This window comes from Rhynchophorus ferrugineus, unplaced genomic scaffold (genome assembly GCF_030347505.1).
Source record: "Rhynchophorus ferrugineus isolate W39M unplaced genomic scaffold, kcgeb_rfMv2 rfM2, whole genome shotgun sequence".
NCBI lineage: Eukaryota > Metazoa > Arthropoda > Insecta > Coleoptera > Curculionidae > Rhynchophorus > Rhynchophorus ferrugineus.
The window spans coordinates 32,997,137-33,016,861 of NW_027472581.1; the positions used below are offsets into that span (position 1 = coordinate 32,997,137).

General features: G+C 30.6%; 2 protein-coding genes across 4 annotated transcripts in view; one reads left to right on the plus strand and one right to left on the minus strand.

Annotated features, from left to right (window-relative positions):
• LOC143190635 (uncharacterized) overlaps positions 1 to 17,081 on the minus strand; it is a 56,316-nt gene extending 39,235 nt beyond the window's left edge. Inside the window, exon 1 of the mRNA XM_076395114.1 lies at positions 16,923 to 17,081. Coding sequence (XP_076251229.1) covers positions 16,923 to 16,955 — 33 coding nt within the window. The 5' untranslated portion in view covers positions 16,956 to 17,081. The remainder of the gene's footprint in view (positions 1 to 16,922) is intronic.
• The window catches only part of LOC143190637 (disks large 1 tumor suppressor protein), a 308,341-nt gene that overhangs the window by 247,952 nt on the left and 40,664 nt on the right, over positions 1 to 19,725 (plus strand). For 2 of the 3 annotated variants that reach the window (XM_076395118.1, XM_076395117.1), the window contains exon 3: positions 17,379 to 17,545. The exons of the other annotated variant lie outside the window; for it this stretch is intronic. In XM_076395118.1, coding sequence (XP_076251233.1) covers positions 17,379 to 17,419 — 41 coding nt within the window. In that variant the 3' untranslated portion in view covers positions 17,420 to 17,545. Of the gene's footprint in view, positions 1 to 17,378; positions 17,546 to 19,725 lie in introns of those variants that run through there. 3 annotated transcript variants of the gene reach the window in all.

The window sequence follows — 19,725 nt, forward strand, 5'->3', positions numbered from 1 at the left end:
TCTGTGTTAGTTTAAAACACCTCAAATTGGGACAGCATCTAAGTGTAACGAACAGTAATCACTCATCATGTTTTCATCCCACAATTCTTGGTACCGTCTTTTGATTTTCCTTATATCTTGCTGTAGCCGCACTCCTTGCTTGTCGCTAATATCACCCAAGTTTTGTGGAAAAAAATCAGGACGTGAATGCAGATAATGTATTTTCATAGACATTTGAGCTCCATCTTGTAGTTATTTTGCAACAAATTGCCGATTACGTGCTTGTAATCCGGTAATTTGTGGTTACCGAGAATATTATGAACATTAACTTGAAACTCATGCCCATGTTACTGCTTCGTCACAGGTTATACATTTTATAAATTTTGCATCAGCCATTGATTTTAGAACACCCAAATTAAATGCAGATTAATTAAATCTCTTCCGGTTCCTTCTTGAAGTCATTGTTCTCCGGTGATGAAAACGTAGTTTTTAAGGCGTTCTAAGCACTTGTACTACAGTGCAATATTGCAACAGTGCTGCCATACCAAAATAATGTTAATAATTGAAATTTTATCTGGTCAGATTCAAATGTTGACTCGAATTTGTAAACTTGTGTATTTCCTCTCTGCTTTGCTGATTCGGTTTGTTGTTTCAATAGTTGTTAGTACTTTATTCTTCGGTGTTACAGATGCCAAGTTTCTCCATTAATTCTCATTTCAATCATATTGAATCATATTTAATATCTATTGTAAAAACTTTTAGCCTAACTGCATCAACAACTATATCGAAAATCTGTGCTTCTCGTCACCGATTTTCGATATAGTGGTGATCATCGGTTTAGATATTAAATTAATTGAACACAAATCATTTCGAAATCACACGCAATTATTGGAGCCTTTGTAAAACACCTATAAAGATGTTTAATAACCTGGGATGGCATAGTAGATAATAACAAGATTTTAATAATAATATTCTTCATTTAATAAAAAAAGGCATCAAAAATAACATTATATATGAACTGCAACGCTTAGTACTTTTTTTCTGCATTTAATAGCCTTTTCATTTCGTAAAAAAGCCTTTATTAAAAGTCAAAGATATTTCAAAATACCTTCATATATTTCCATAGGAAAACTTGATATTTCGTCTCAATTGAACCGGCTTAATTTTCACCGCCGTACACCTTTATCTATTTAATCCTTTATCGTAGATTGTGTAGATCTTCCTACCCGAGGCGGCATCAATTGTTAAATATACGGCAACGTATATTTACCAAAGGAATCAATGGAATTAATAGAGCGTAGACTTTCCACTAAATTAAGTGCTTAACACGGAAATAGCGGTCGGGTGCCGCTTTGTTTGTTTTACATGGGCTGTCTGGAAATAATTTTTACTGAACATGATTAATAACCCTCCAAAAATAGAGCCCAAACATGGATCACGTACAGTTATCCTCTATCAATACCGGGTCCTTATTAATATTCCTCCGAAAGTATACGGTTATAAAATCACGTTTGTTTGTAATTTGGACGACATTTTCAAGATTAATGATAAGTGTTGGCTCTCTTCGTATCAGTACAATTAGTCTTGCTAAGTTTAATCTTTTTCATCTTCAATGCCTACATAAAGCAGCGCGAGTTTTGTTAATCATTATATTAAAAAGTGGCGCTGTTTAGTAATAATTTATATATTCAGCTGAGTTATAACTCTTTAAAACTATTTAATTATCTTATAAATGTTCTTTTAATTGTTAATTACTGAAATTAATATGATATATGAATTAATTGATATCCATTAATTATGTATTTTTAAATTATATTTTACAATCTCTTTTTTACTAACTTCGTCACATATTAACCTGTTTCGTAATGTGATTCAAATCCATTTACTTATTTCTTTTATTACATCTTACATTAAATATGTTTAGCACAATCTTAATCTCTAAGTTAATTTATCACTATTGTTCTGTAGTACTTGCCATCCATATACATGAGAGACAAATGTGAGATAAATACATAAGTATGTATATATATATATATATATATATATATATATATATATATATATATATATATATATATATATATATATATATATATATCAGTAAGAATATAAAATTACATGAAGTTTTGTTCCCTTCAATCTTTTGTTTTCCTGTGCATTTTCCAGTAGCTGTGACCTTATTTAATCTTTTAGAGCTTTGAAAGCGCGAATAACTTCGTAAATCCATTTAATTTCGATTTCATCCTGCAGTCCTGATATCAGTAAGAATATAAAATTACATGAAGTCTTGTTCGCTTCAATCTTCTGATTTCCTGTGCATTTTCCAGTAGCTGTATTGCTTCTATGTTGCTGTGACCTTATTTCATCTTTTAGAGCTTTGAAAGCGCGAATAACTTTGTGAGTCCATTTGATTTTGATTTCATCCTGCAGTCCTTCTGATCCAAATAGACTTTACAATAGATTGATAATTAATCAAAGAGGATATATTTGATTATAGGTCAAGTTGAGACTAACTTGTATCTTCGGACTAAACAGTATCGTTCTTTGATTTTGAGTCGAATCTGCTCTACTTGTCTTACGTAATTAAGAAAATATCTTCAGTTTTTAAACTAATTTTTCAAAATAACAGTTTTTGTTACCTATTGCTGTCTATTAAGAGGAAAATGAACTTCACCAATTGTTTGACTTATATTTTACGGATTTACCTCTTGTAGAAAATTTGGTTAAATTCCGCAACTTAAATAGAATTCCGTAGAAATATAATTTTAGGTTTTGCCCAAAATACGGTATAATTATTTTCTATTCACATTTAAAACACTTAATTTGTTCCAAATTTAAAATTTGGTTCGTGACAACCACTCATCATCTTTTTTGTCATTCTTGATGATCTTGGTCGCCCAGATTCGTCGCCCGGGTTTTCTACCTCTTCGAATGAGAAGAATACACGTAGTACAGTAGTGAAGTCGTCAAAGTAGTAACTCGGCTTGAGAATGCTCCGTAACGATTGAATTTTTAAAAAGCGGTTGCGTTGCATTCAATCATTAAACTAAACAAATATAAAATTTTGTTTTGAAATACCTTACATAATCGCCATAAAATCCTTTAGCAATTAGTAATTATTAAAATTAGATTTAATTACAAATAAATATAAATGTAACTAAATGTGGGTAATAATTATCTAAAGGTACGTGGAAGTAATATATGGTATATCGGTAGATATAATATATAACAGGTCAATTGAAAAGTCCCCGGCCTACCATAATAAAACACATTTTTTGGCTAAACAATTTTTTTTATTTAACATTATTCCCTTCAAGGGTGATACACTGATTATAGCGACCCTCCAATTTATCGATACCATTTTTGTAGTACGATTTGTCCTTTGCTTCAAAATAGTTCAAAATTCATTCGACAAAAATTTCTTCCCAGCGAGTATTCTCGGAGACCTGAGAACAGGAAAAAGTCACTGGGGGCAGATCTAGAGAATACTATGGATGAGGAAGCAATTCGAAGCCGTATTCATGGATTTAAGCCATCGTTTTCACTGACTTGTGACACGGTGCATGGTCTTGGTGAAGCAGCACATTCTTTTTCTTCAAATGCTGCCATTTTTCGGCGATTTCGTCCTTCAAATGGTCCAATAGCGCTATGTACTAGTCGCTGTTGATGGTCCTTCCTTTTTCAAAGTAGTCAAAGAAAATTATGCTCATTCCAAAATACAGACGCCATAACCTTGCCAGCTGACTGTTGCGTTTTCCTACGCTTTGGAGCGGGTTCATCGTGTGCAGTCCACTCGCATGATTGTCGATTGGATTGGAGTGAAATGATGGGGCCATGTTTCATCCATTATCACATATCGACGCAAAAACACGGGTTTATTATGCTTGATCATCTTCAAACACTGCTCCGAATCATGAGCTCGTCAATGTTTTTGGTCAAAAGTGAGCTCGCGCGGTGCCCTCTGTGCACAGAGCTTTCTCCCAACCCAATTATTCGTGAATGATATGATGTACATGTTCAGTTGATATCTTTAGAGTGTCTGCTATTTCATTCAATTTCAATTTACAGTCATTCAAAATCATTTTGGGGATTTTTTTAATGTTTTCGTCGGTAACAACCTCTTTTGGGCGTTCACTGCGTTCACCGTCTTCGATGCTCATTTTACCACGTCTAAACTTAGCAGACCAATTCTTGAGGGTTGATTTTCCTGGAGCAGTGTTCAGAAACCCGGCATCAAGCCAAGTTTTTGCTTCAACTGTATTTTTTCCCTTCAAAAACCAATATTTTATCAACACGCGAAATTCCTTTTTATCCATTTTTTTCACAGTAACAAAAGTTGCGTCACTCAAAATGCTATAATTCACAAACTAATAACCCGACAGCTGTCAAATTTATACACGCATCTTTTGACCGTGAGGGCTAACTAAAAAACATGGATATAATTCTAGTAGCGCCATTTTTGTGTCAGGCCGGGAACTTTTCAATTGATCTGTTACACCATATTAATCATCGCTAATGAGTCAATATTTTCGTTAGTAAACAAGTTCATTTTATTTCCTACATGTTCAGACATATTATTTCCTACAGATATATATTAAATATATATTATATATATTAAATTTTAATTTTTAAGATTTCATAGTTACTTAAATGCTAAGTTACGTTACATCATAAACAAATTAAGGATAAGTTAATTGATGAATAGTTAATCGAATTTTTTTCAAGATTCAAATAATCATACTATTGTTTATCGAGGGCTTCTGCTTTTTTAAGTTTTCGTCATATTTATGGCTACTACGTAGGAATAATGCTTAATTTTTTAGTCATATACGTAAATTGTACGTAATGTAAAATATACATCATTGATTAATATAAGTAATAAAGGAGATATGCTTGGTCATTATTATAATATAACCCATTGATATATTTAAACATATGCTATAATCATCTTACAATATCACTGAGTAACGTTTCTGTTTCTATAAACCAAAATTCTTTAAATCCTAAAAGTATCCGTTGCAATTTATATTGATTGTTTAATTTTTTTTACAAACTATACTTCCACTCCCGCGTTTTCGGCTTCAATTTTTACGTCAAATTCAGCGTTTCTCAACTTTTAAAACCACTCACAACAATATCAAAACTTTGCTCAGTATTACTAAATGCTTCTATAAACAATTAGTTAATTGAAACTTATTATAACATCGAGAATTTTACGTATAACTTTAACAAAGATTTATAATATATGATCTATTTGCCATATTTCAATTATTGTTAACATATAAATATGTCTATCTTATCAAAATATAGTAATAATTAATAAAAGCTCTGGTATAAACTAGGATTATGAAAATTCTTGTATAGGATTAAAATGTGACGTTTAGTTAACTAATGACACCGCTATATTAGCGACAGGAGAAGAATATTAATTATGGAGAGAACATGATGTATAGTAAGGTTAATGAACAAGAGATTAAGGAAGTGTTGTGAACCTGATTTTTATTAATTTTTACTCCTAGGAAAAATATACTATATATGCATTAATTAATTTAATAATTTGCATAAGGTCTAATTTCCACAACCAAAATGCGCATCATCAAAAGTTTGATTTTTTCTTAATTATGCAATAAATCTTTAAATAAACACAAACATATTGGATTATATTAATATTACGACCGTTCTTATAAGAATAATCAACAAATTAATAGTTTCTTATTATTATCAGTTAATCCTTAATCAACTACAACACAGTATTCTTAGAATTGATGGTTTTAATCATTGCCTTTTTATTGAATACAGTTTAATTTTTTAAATATAGAAACAACTTACAACTTCAAAAAGTATATTTCGTGACTTTCATATAATGGTTTAAACAGTTCATAAGCCTGTATAAAAATGGAAATAGGTTTGTCTTAAATAGCGTAATCAGAGCCGTATTTTGGTGCAGGAAGGACACTCCTTACGCCAAATTGTAGAAAAGGTTGAAGTGTCAGGTAAAGTGTATATTACAGTCTTACACGAGAATAAGATACTGGAAGATTCAAGACCAAGAAAGATCTATATTTGGAGGTCCGTAATGTTATCGAAACCAGATTAAAAGTGCCTTCAAATTATCGCTTCTTTAAATGAAATACGGACAATGCCAGCTTGAATAATTGTAAAGAGACCTTCTCCTGTTCTAAGAGGATGCATGGCAGCAAAATAAAACGATATTAACTAGTACTCATAATAGAACGAAGGGAAAAAACTGGAACCATGTCCTATACGGATACGTATAAATTTAAGATATTTGGATCTAACACACGTCTATTTTGAGAGGATGTCAAAAGGCGAACGGACCCCAGAAGCATGCACTGTGTAGACTGTAAATAATGGTGGTAATAGTGTGCTAGTTTAGGGATCCTTTTTAATAATACGTCCGGTAATTTGATTAATATTAATGTAAATTGTGACTGAATAACATTCAGTTCTCACAAATATAGCCAAATATTTCCTTGGTCAAAACTTTTTAAAGTTACCTTCCTTAGTTGTATTGTATGGCTTTAAACGGCTTATTAATATATCCCAGACTTGGAAACAATCATTTTTTGAATTAGTAAGAAGACATATGGGGCCATATATGTTGAATATGGTACTTACCAATATTTTTGGTTGCTTGTTTTGTTTTGGCTTCAAATTCAGTCACTGTATTCGATAGTGTATAGAAGTATTTCGATATGGACCAGTTCCTGTCAGTTTAAACGACAATAAATATATCTGATTTAATTTTAATACATGCGGTAATATTTATTTGATGACTTTCGAAGTAGATCCTATTCGATTCCCCCAAATATTGCCAAATATTTCCTTGATCAAACATTTTTAAATTTACCTTCGGATATAACCTTCAGCTATTTCGAAAAATTGTATTGTACGACTTCAATCGACTTAATATTGTACCCCGGACTCGGAAACAATCAGTTTTTTAATTATCAAGGGTAAGTCAGATGGGGCCATATACGTTACGACATTTATCAATATTTTTTGGCAGTTTGTTTTGTTTTCGCTTTAAATTTGATCAGAACTGTTGCTCTCTTCGACATTATATAAAAATGCGATCTCGATTAATGGCTAGCAGTTTAAGCGTTAATTAAGTATATTTTTAAAAATAAATACGCAGCTTTTTTTTTCGCAAAGTATAAATATATATAACATTGATTATAGCTTTTTTGCCTACTTTTAATTATAAAACAGCAAAAAGTAAGTTGAATAACAATGAAGAAAAATAAAATAAGAAAACACGAAAATATTTACAGGCGAAATGAAATACAGAGACGTCTTGTTTTTTATTCATCAACAAGGACAAGCCTTGAGGGCTCACGCTGAGCTCTACTCGCTACTTTTATTGCAGTGCTGGGATCCATACGTCTAAAGCACTAGTCTTTACGTTTTACCGTTTTCCTTTGCGTCGTATCTTACTCCTTTAAGTAAGGTTCAATTTTAACAAGTTTTTCTTGGAAAATCTTAGTAGTAGTGAATTTGTCTTAAAAATGTATACTGAGTTAATATCAACAACTAAATAAAAACGACATACATGTCATAAAAATGAACACACTCAAAGTGTTAATCTAACAAGGATATAATCAGTAATTGATTATATCCATGAAATCGGAGAATTTAAATCCAATCCAAAAAAATCCATGACTGAATTCATGATTTTAATATAGCAAAAACTCATTATTACATATTATTAACAACATATTATATTTTCAAGGTATTTATATTTTTATACCAAATCCATATTTATATATTGGGCATGACACCTTCAGATTTTTGACCAGAATCTTCTTTATTTAAACGCAATTTGGATAGGCCTATACATTAGTTTTAAACGATTATTTTTTAATTTGAAACTTTATTTTGCAATTTCGGTAAAATGTATTTTATTCAAAGTATAAAAATAGCTGTTACTTTTTGTCATATTTCAAGTTATGTACGGATTCCGTCTCAAAAATTATGTATTTTTGGTGGGTGGATTAACATACTTCTAATTTTGTTGTTAGCACTTCCCATTTTATGTTTCCAAGTTTGTTTGTTTAATGTTTTCAACGGTTTTGCAACATGTTCTCATGCGTTCTCATGCTGAATAATAACACAGTTGTGTCTGCTACATAACAAATGTAACTGATAGTGAGTAATGGCATTATCCTCCATCTCACCAAGCTGATTCTACTAAATAAAGAGCATTAGTTTATTGAGATATCCGAGCCACGGATATCGCGCTTTGCTGTTGATGTTGATGCATGACTAAGTGGTCCCCATGATACTTTTCATTTTGGATTATCTGTATGGGTGCACTTTTCATCACCAGTGGCAATATAATACAAAAACATTTCCGATTTTGCCGTTGAAGTAATATTTCATACACCACCAAAGGTATTTCAATGTTTCTTGGCTTTAATTCATATCATACAAAATATCCAAGCTTTTGGATCATTCCGATGATCTTCAAGAGATTATTCTTCTTACGCGTACTACATGGGTCGTCGTCGAGTAATGCCTTCAAGTCCTGGTCTACAAATCTTTTTAGCTGTCCAGAACGCTCTTTGACTCCGGTGCCAAAATCATCATTTTTTAAACCTCGATACCAGTATTCACCTACCGAAATCATTGGAACATAGTTAATGACATATTATTTGCCTTTATTCGAAAATGGCTTAGAAAAATGTTGAAGTTAGTTAAATGAAAATATTATAGTCGATGTATGTCAATTTCCAAGAGTTTTTCTTAATTCTTAAAAGGATTATAAGACAATAATATGACCAGCAAACAAGAGCCCGTTTTGGCGTTAAAGAGCAGTCGCTTTTGCCATTATAAAATATTTATAACAAGTTCAATCATGGCTGACTTTCGATCATCAATGAAAGTGGAAAATTGAACATTAGTTCGACTAATATATATAAAATACTTTGTAACAACTTTACTGAAAGAACGTTTGTTCTCATTGATTCATACATAATTCGCAAAAAAACACCCAGAGAGATGCTCATAGCCTGTATACTATGGAATTTGAATAGAAACATAGCAAAACTGGCGTTCGAGTTTACAATCAGCATCCACAAAGAATTTGTTGTTGATGTGTCTCTAATCTGCCCAAAGTGAGTTATGCACACGAGCATGTCATTTATTGTTATATACAAAGCTCGTGCGTCTAATACGCCAATGGTAAGTCGCCAGGTATTTACATTATAAGCTTTATTTTAGATTAAAACTCGAATAGATCAACGATATTGTTAGTAAAATATATTTTCAACTCTATATAAATCAAAAATTATATACAGATATCTAGCATTAAAAAGCTGAACGCAAAAATAGATTTTTTTAAAGATATTCTCTTCATTCGTGTTATTTGTAATATGTTGTATATGCTAGAAAACCAATCAGTAATAGAACATTAATAGGTAATATTTACATTTTCATTTGATCTCTTTGACCTCGGACATAGCAGAATCATCAAAAATGATTAGTGTTTCTTTGTTGAAAAATATTATTTATTGGAAAAGTTCCTGGTCCCAAATATATTGACTAGAGTCACCTATGTATTTTCTATTGGACTTAAATTTAGGCTATATCCTATATATCACTTCAATGTTTGTACATTAATTATAATAGGAATAATATGCTTCCATTACATTTGTTATTGATTTATGAGTTATGTCTTTGAATGTCTAATAAGTCTCCTTCCTCTGTAGAATGATACTTATTTAAGACAGATTTGTTCAAATAGTTCTTAGCCTTGTCAGACTCTTTATTAAATCGCTTAATTAACGCGGTAATGATGCTTCACTAGCTGTTTATTATATTAATACTCGTTTTTCGTATTTTGTAATTTTTAAATCATTTTCAACTTCTAACTTCGCCTTTTTGCTACACTTCGTCAATTTGATTTTTAAAGTTTTGTTAGTTTCCTAAATCCAATTTTAGTTTCTAATAATAACCACTTTTTTATTTACTTGTTTGTTTTATCCAATTCTGATCCAAATATCGATATCAATATATTTGTATATGTATTTTGGCTATGAAAATAAAATTAAATTAAATATTATATGACATTTGTCATACTTGACACTATGTTATGTACTAAAAATTAAGTTTTATTTGAATTACACGGTGGGGCAAAAACCTCGCTACCATTGTCGCAATTTTGGAAGTTTGCAAGCGGCAATAATGGAACGATTATTTTAAATAATTATTGTCACTATTTCTGCTCGTTCTTGTGGCGTATATTTATCCGCAATAAAATTTGGACATCTACACAATAGAACTAAATATCACACAACCCGCCATCTTGGTTCGCAATCAAATGCAATCAAAATGGTACTTTTGCCCCACCTTATATTTATGTTCCTAAGCCATTAATCCGATTGTAATAAAACTTTTTTGGGTTGTACTAGGTACAGCTGAGAAGGTTCCTAGCCCAAAAATTGTACATAAACCATTTTTTGGTCTTGATTTTATTTCAAAAATAGAAACAACTAAATAATTACTGGATATTTGTCGTATTAGAAGCGACGCCAATAAAATAAAATAAAACATCTAACTGTAGCGCAATTGTACATAAAGCAAAAAATGTTTTTTATGAAATTTGTTAAGAAACGCATTATTATTTTTCTGGTTTTTTAAATTGGGGTTACATTTTCTATCTCCTAATAAATGTTGGCGCATCCTATAAAGCATTGAATTACAGTGCTATTAGTTTTTTGTATCTTATTCATTGAACTAATTTATTTTGAGTATTCTATAATTTTAACATTTTGACACCATTGTTTGATCACTTTTTGGCATATGACATCTCACTCTGTCAATGTGTATGGTTACTAGGGGTGTGCAACTGCAATGGTAAGTAGTGGGGCAAAGTTTCGCTTAGTCCAATCATTGGCGGCGCTGACAACGCGAATTTGATTGGTTAGTTTAAAATAGTTATGTAGAAACCTGTAAGGAAAATACTTTGCTTTGATTGGTCTGCCATTTCCCCTGATTATTTTGTGACGTCACATTTATTGGCCAATAGTATTTAAATAAAAATCAAATTTAAATTTTAAAATTAATTTATTAAAATAAAATCCTGTACAAATATACATAAGTGTAAATAATATAAATATATATAAACAAAAAGCAAAAAAAAACAATTATGAGCTCTATTCTAGGCAATATTAAAATATCTATAATTCTTCTATAAGGCCTTCCCATATATGTTTAGTGCCATCAATTTTATGGGATCTATTAGAGTTCTAACTTATCTTGATATATTGAAGGTAAACTTTAAATCCTTTCCTGTTGATATTACATTAACTTCATTAAACCGAAAATACAATCAAACCTCAGAATAACTTAAAATTTTGTCTTGAAAATCATTATGGATTGGACAGTCGAAACACTAAAAATTTATGTGTTTTTTAAAAATATTTAGATTTTGGAGTATTTAATCTGTGGAACTACTTAATATATAATATAGACAAATATTGCATGTTGTCTCTTTTTCAGAAGTTTTGTTAAATAGCCTGAAATAGGACTAAAATACAATATTAGACTTTTGTTTTCCTCACAGCAAAATTCTCTGGAACTGAAAATATAGACTCAACTGGTGATTTAACAACCTCAAGTGGTACTAGATCTCCCGTTAAAAAAGAATATAAGTTATCTAACATGTTCATCTTCTTCACAATTTTCTCCGGGAGAATGATGTGAAAAAATTGAAATGATGAGCCCTTTTAAAAATTTCTCGAACATACTAGGGGAAGGATGCTGTTTCTACCTCTATGACCTCTAATAGATCCAACAAAAATCTTTAAGCAATCTTGGTTAAGATTTGTTAAACAAATGTAGTTATTTGTAAATTTAGACAAAATAGATTTCTTTAAGGTAATAAATCCTCTAAAAGTAGCAATTAAATTTTTAATTGATGGCACCATAACAAATATTTTCTTAACAAGGCAATCAAATTTAAATATATAATTCCTCTACTATAAAATGATTGAACACTGATTGTTCTAAAAAGTTAAAGTATTGCAAATATTTTAGGGATATTTTACAATTAAAAGTAGTATTTATTACTACTAATTATCCAGTTATATTAATTATTACCTTCTTGTAAGACTTCTTTATGTAGAGACATCACACTGACAACATACGCACAACTTGGTAGATTAATTGAATTTTATTACTACTAACATCTTCATAAGTTTTTGAATTTCTGTAAACAAACAATATACAAACAGACATGTAGTAGATAGATAATTTTATATGTACCTGATAAAACCAATGATGGATATGCACTTACCCAAATACCTGTTCGTGAAGGAAGGATAATTCTAAACTTTTCACTAATATGTCCATAACAAACACCATGACGTTGATATATTTGCATTGTGGTTTATCCAGGTAACTTACTACTATTTACTTGATGAACCCATTTTTGGAAAGGAGCGAGATCATTCTTTGGGAAACGATGTATAATTTCCGTAGTAGAATTTTACCCCGGTACACTACATCTTTTACTACATTGACGTATTGTCATCAATTTTTATATTATTACCCCATAATAATTAATGTAAAACAGAAAATATGCACAAGGTAAAACGAAAATTTCGTGATCTAAACAAAAACCATAACCTACAAACAACAAACATAAAAATGGACGCCCATAGAAAATGCTGATTTCACACAATTTGATCGACCAATCACATTTCATGTTAGTGGCGGCACCTGGAATTTAAACTGCCAATCACAATTTGTGATCGCAGCGCTACAGTTGATTGAACTAAACAAAACATTTCCCCAAGGTCGCCTATACCGTGAAATTTCTATTTTTTCTATGATGGTTACTCTATTATAAACATTTTCAAATAGTTTATAGAATTTAGTATTAATATCCATTTAAATGGGAATATCAATTTAAATCATATTGATTTATATTATAAGAGGTAGGTATACTGTTACAAACATTCATGTTCTATGTCCATTTAAAGAAATATTTTTAAAGGTTACATGATATTTTTACCGCTTTTTTATTTAAAATCATTTAATAATAATCTTTTTCTTGCAGCAACGATGACTTTTATGAACGTCACAAATTAATTGCTCCAGTAGCAGAGAAACGCAAAGCATTGTTATTACTTTAGTCACTGGTTATCCAGAAGTTGTTCACAGAAATATAATTTCTGTTAATAAATACTGTAATAATAAATTACAGTGTTTATAGGCGTTATATGTATTGAATGTGATTCCATAATTATTTTGTCATATGGTAAAAATCTAAATGAAAGCAATATAAAGAATTAATTTTTAACAGAATTCTGTAAATTCACCAGTTAAAGAATGAATCTCAACTTACAAAAATAAGTCGAATAATGTTCAAAATTGCATGGAATAGATATTAATGATGTAGTAAAGAAAGTATTAACAAATACTAAGTATGCAATCTGAAATTCCAATCTAATAGCTCAAGAGAGATTAAAAACTTACAATAAATAATTCAATAACTTGAATGTAAACACAGTAAAAAAAAACAACAACCTTTAGAATTACTTCTAGTACAGTGATATACTATGTCTGCAGAGCCATATCAATTAATAACAGTCCTTAAACAAGAACAATTTTAATTTTTTTATTTTTCTTTACCCGAAATACAATTAAATCAATATTATGATTTCTAAATCTAAATATCTTGTAAGCAAATAAAGCAGAGGATTCTTGTGTAAATATACGTTGGGATAGAATATTCACATATGTCGGGTTTTTCTTTCACTGGTGTATACCTTCCGATAAAGCGGACACATTAATTTGGTCTCTGCAAAAAATTTAGAATATTTTTTTTCCATATAAGTTTGCCATAATTCCAACAAAACTAATAACTCCAACAAAATGGAAATAACCGAAAGTAACATAAAACAGTGCTTAAAATTAAATAACTTCGTTTAATAATGTTCTAATTACTGGTTTTCGGTTTTAATATCCTTTCAAATGTAAAAAAAACATTTACGTAGTTTTAAGGAACCCTAACAGGTAAATTGAAAAGTCCCCAGTCTACCATAATAAAATACATTTTTTTGGCAAAATTAGTTTTTGTTATTCAATATAATTCCATTCAAGGGTGATAAACTGATTATAGCGATCCTCCAACTTTTCGATACCATTTTTGTAGTACGATTTGTCCTCTTCGACGGCTATCACCTCCTCATTCGACAAAAATTTTGTTTTTTGAGACCTAAGAATAGGAAATATTCGCTGGGGGCCAGATCTTGGAAATACCGTGGATGCGGAAGCAATTCGAAGTCCAATTTATGAATTTTTGTCATCGTTATCACTAACTTGTGACACGGTGTATTGTTTGGTGAAGCAGAACTTTCTTTTTCTTTAAATGCGGCCGTTTTTCGGCGATTTCGTCTTTCAGACGACCCAATATCGCTATGTAGTAGTCGCTGTTGATGGTCCTTCCTTTTTCAGGGTAGTCAATGAAAATTATTCCATGCGCATCTTAAATACAGATGCCATAACTTTGCCAGTCGACTGTTGCGTTTTCCCACGCTTTGGAGCAGGTTCATCGTGTACAGTCCACTCGGATGACGGACGGTCGATTGGACTTCGAAGTGAAATGATAGAGGCATGTTTCATCCCTTGTCACATATCGACCCAAAAACTCGAGTTTATTATGCTTGATAGTCTCCAAACACTGTTCCGAATCATCAACTCGTCGTTGTTTTTGGTCAAAAGTGTGCTCGCGCGGCACCCACTTTGCATAGAGCTTTCTCATACCCAAATATTCGTGAATAATATGAAGTACACGTTCAGTTGATATCTTTAGAGTGTCTGCTATTTCATTCAATTTGGTTGATTTTCCTGGGGTAGTGTCCGAAAACTCGGCATCAAGCCAAGTTTTTGCTTCAACTGTGCTTTTTCCCTTCAAAAAGCAATATTTTATCAACACATTCCTTTTATTCCTCTAGGTGCCCCCGTTTTCTTAAAAGATGATTTATATATTTTCATAATTTATGTTTCAAATTAGGCTATTAAATAAAACGATGAATATTCATGTATAAAAGACTCAGAAATATTACTCGTTAATATTTGTATCTCCCTTGGTTTAGAAGGAAGATTTAATATCCTCGATATATTTAGAAGTAACGTTTGATATGTTGCAATTATTATATATGTTTAAATATGTTTGGTTATTAAGAGGTAAGGTTAAGGTACTTGTACCAATAAGAAGAGAAATAATAACGAAGCAACATGTACCTAAGAAATTAGTCATCCGCATAATATCTACATTATTTAAATTAGCTAATAAGACCTAATTCCTAATTCCTAAGTCCTAAGTCCTAATTTGTCTAGAAAATATTGAAAATATTAGGAAACCAAAATCGCGGATTAAAAGCACCAACAGCATATTAACATCGGACCAATAGTTAATACCGATCAGTGTCATTATTTGGTAGTAAGTTTAATGCATTGAATATTAACAATATTTCAAATAACATAAGTTTGATATTGATTTTTTTTAATACTGATTACTTATTGAACTAAAAGTATATATATTCTGTTCGAATAATATAATTGTAATTAATAATATATGAATGTGAATAGACATTAATAATAATATAATAATATTGTGTATTATGTTTTGCATACAGTTAAATTATGATAAAATATATTGTCACGTTCGCTGCCAATAACGCGCTAGCGGATAATGTTTAGCTTTCATTGGACGCCAATTTCGCTCCAGCGCGTTACATATGCGGTGGTCTTTCTAAGCCTTGTATTTAGTTCGGCATTAGCAGTGCACGAATACAATTGTATCGGCACTATCTGAAAACTATAGTTGACTCATTTACGTGTTTGGTTTCGATTTTTCGTTTTTGATTCATGCGTATTACAGAATTGCATATGGCGGGAAAAATATTGATATGTCAGAGCCCTCTCGTCCTATAAGGGGAAAAATAGATATGAAACGTGCCCTAACTTTACAATAAATATTCAGGTAATCGTATTCCAATTTACGACTTTCGCTTGTCTGTCATAAAAAGGTTACTAAAGGCTCCGTCCAAACCTACTTCCAGAGCGGTTATCAGCGAACATGTTTTGAAAATACGAGAGGAGAAGAAAATAGGAAACGTAATGAGAAAGCAATGTAAAAATTTTTATTTACAAAAAAAAGAAAAGGCACTATTTATATATGCACTGCATGTTACGGATATCGTGGTCTCGTGGTCATGAGTGACATCTTGTAATTTATCTGAATAGGGTCTTTATTTATTTTGTGGGTTTTTGTAAAAATTTGTATTAGCTTATGGTCGTTCATTTAGGGGATAGATTGAATAGATATTTTGTTTGTTTGTAGGTTCATTTACTTAGGTATTTTTGAATGTAATCTTGTTATTGAATTTTAAGGCATATCTCCTAATCAACAATCTATTTTTTATTCTGTCCATTTTAATACGCCACTCGTTCCCGCGTTATGCCGCCATCGGCAATAAAATTTGACCTCAGTGCCGATCAGGATCTGGCGCGTGACACAAAAAAAAATGACTAAAAATATTAAAACTTAGACTGCACACGCGTTAAAAAACGTTATTAGGAATATTTTATTGTTGTAATCAGAAAAAACGTAGTCGGCCTGCTATATGTTCTATATATACTAATACTATGGTAAGGATTTAATGCCAGATCGGTAACGAACGTGCCAAGCAATAACTTTCCGAATACATTGTATTATCGATGACAAGTATATCTACTATTAACATCCTATCTTTTTATGTATGCAACTAAAGGAAAATGTAACACAACTATTAAACAAAGTAACTAGTTAATTATATTATTGAGCCTACTTTACACATTTTCAAAAACTTTATTTATGTAGTTCACTAATATTAAATATATTATATTACTAGTAACAAATGATACATTACCAGTAAAATCGATTTCATCTTGATGCACTGCATAGTGTCAGGAACCAACAACTCTCTGCTGCAGATTGATTTTAATGTACCAGCTCTGAACAACTGGTGGCCAACTGTGACCAACTTGTTTTGGGGCCAAGAAGAAAAAAATACAATAAAAGAATGCAAGAATCACATTAATTTTGATCTGTGTTCGTTATTTGTATTGTGAACGTTTCTGCATAAATAACGAACCTGATTTTCGATTTTGTTTTTTTTTTCAATATCCCGCCTCCATTAAAATAAGAAAGATATTAAAATAAAATTGTTTTATATACGCCGCATCTGTAGATAAGTGTCGGTAATTTATAGTTTGTTTCATTCATGGAAAACGATATTTTGTTTTGCTGCTTGTAATAAGATGCGACCATGATATTACCTTATAAACGTATTGATTTGTTTGTAATATATTTCTTTTGTTTGCAGGTAAGTTCAAGGTGGATAATTCCGACTCATGTTTATCTTAATTGTCGGGTAAGTAACATCACTTTGTTGCCACCTATTATATATTTCTACTTATATAAAATAAAAACATATTTTATTTATTTATTTCACAGATTTTAACATTTAAAGTAGGTATATGAGAATTTTAATTCAAAGTTACAGTTGTAATTATTAATCTCATGATTGAATGATGATCAGCGGTTTATACAGTATTGAATCTCATTTGCGAGGATTCAGTATTTAGTTTACATGCTATCATGCTTTATTTGTCCGGTTATCTTGCCACAAAATAACTTTATAGTATATTATAGTATTTTCGAGGTTATCAATAATTAATTATTGTGCTCAAGCGTTCTAAATATGTACAATCAAGATCAACAATAATCAACAATCACAAAAACAAAATTTATTTAATGAAATCGGATTAATGGATTCATTAAAATTTATTTTTAATATTTAAGTTCAATTTTTTTTTTTGAAAAAATATAACCAGAAGATACAGCAAACCGCCGTGGTATTACACGTCAATCAAAGCGAAGTGTTCAATGACGGAAGCTGTAGGGATGATGTCCAACGCTGCAAAAAAAATGTGTATTTTTCGTTTACCATATATTGTTTTTTTAAATATTGATATTGATTGTAGAAAAACTTTCGCCTTTGACACCTTTCTATACATATATACACATACATATATATATATATATATATATATATATATATATATATATATATATATATATATATATATATATATATATATATATATATATAGAAACGATATCTGTTCGTCAAAACGTCGTGTCGATGCAGCACTCTCGATGCAACTCTGAGTTTTAGTTCAGTTTGGCGTTGACATACAAAAAAATATAATCTAAATAAAATAATTGAACAAAAATGTTATCAAATATAATTAATTTTAACATTGTAGTATATCTATAAACTACAGTTAATTATGAACGCAAAATTATTCAAAATATTAGTTATAATCATAAAATATTGTCTGTATATTTTGTGGTTATAATTACTGCAGGTTATAAACCAGCAAGCGTTATTTTAGCGCTTTGATTATTTTGATACATTTTAAATCTCTCCATAATATATATTTTATATTATATCATAATATCACCTTGTTTGAAAAATGCCGAAAATATAGATATTCAGAGTCACAAATTGACTGATATTTTATTATATAAAATATGATATAAAGTTATTTCGAAAAGGAACGGGATACTGACGGCCCTTTGCCCCTAAATTCCGTTAGGGAGGTCATTATTGATGATATTAAATACTATAAGTTGCTGCAATTTTTATTCAAAAATATTTTAGCATGTTGCTGCTGCGCTGAATATTAGTGTAGGTACTGTGAATAACATCGCTTACAAAATGAAGAATAATATGTTATATTCAACTAAGAAAACTTGAACATCTTGATATTGACTCTATTCGCAGTCAAATATACAAAATATATAAGAATAGTGAGTACACAAACTATTTTATCGATATAAACATAATTTAATATAATTATTTAAGAGAAAATTGTTAGTCAGGAAAGTATACATAAAAGAGTTAGGGATATGTAGCTTTTTGAGGAATATAGGACATTCCATTCGTACACCCTTACAGGACATAGGATTGAAATGGTGTAAAAATAACCCTCGAAGAAATGAACTTTCAGACATTGCCTTAAAAATAATTCTATTTTTGAATGATTTCAAACCATAACATGTTTTTGTAATGATTTGAAAATCAATTGTTAAAAAACCTAGAGGAACCATTAGTTATTATTTTGGACAGCACACCATATCATATCACACTGGTGGAAAAAATCTCAACAATAGCATCAACAAAGTATAATGAAGCTGTAATGGCTTTTAAAACATGAATTGAGTTTCATTATTAGGTGTAAATTTCAATGAAATGTTTCATTGCGTTTTTTGCAATTTACTTTTTTTAGAAATAAGCTCGAATAAAGATATAGAGTAGATCAGATGGCTGAACAGTATGGTCATATAATATTATAACTTCCTCCCGATCATTGCATATTCAATCCAATCGAGTCAATATGGGGGGTAGCAAAGAACCATTATAATAGACATGCTGGTCGAGAAGGATATTCCACCAAGAACTGTTCAGATATGTGGAAGGAACCATTGTCGACCGTAACACCTTCGGTTTGGATAAACTCGGTAAGACATACAGAGGAAGTAATTGATAAATGGCGGATCGTGAACATGTTTCAGATGGATTGAAAATTAACATTTTAGTGATTGACTTGCACAGTAACTCGGAAAGCAAAAGTGACTAAAGGAAACTTTCAGGATATATGATA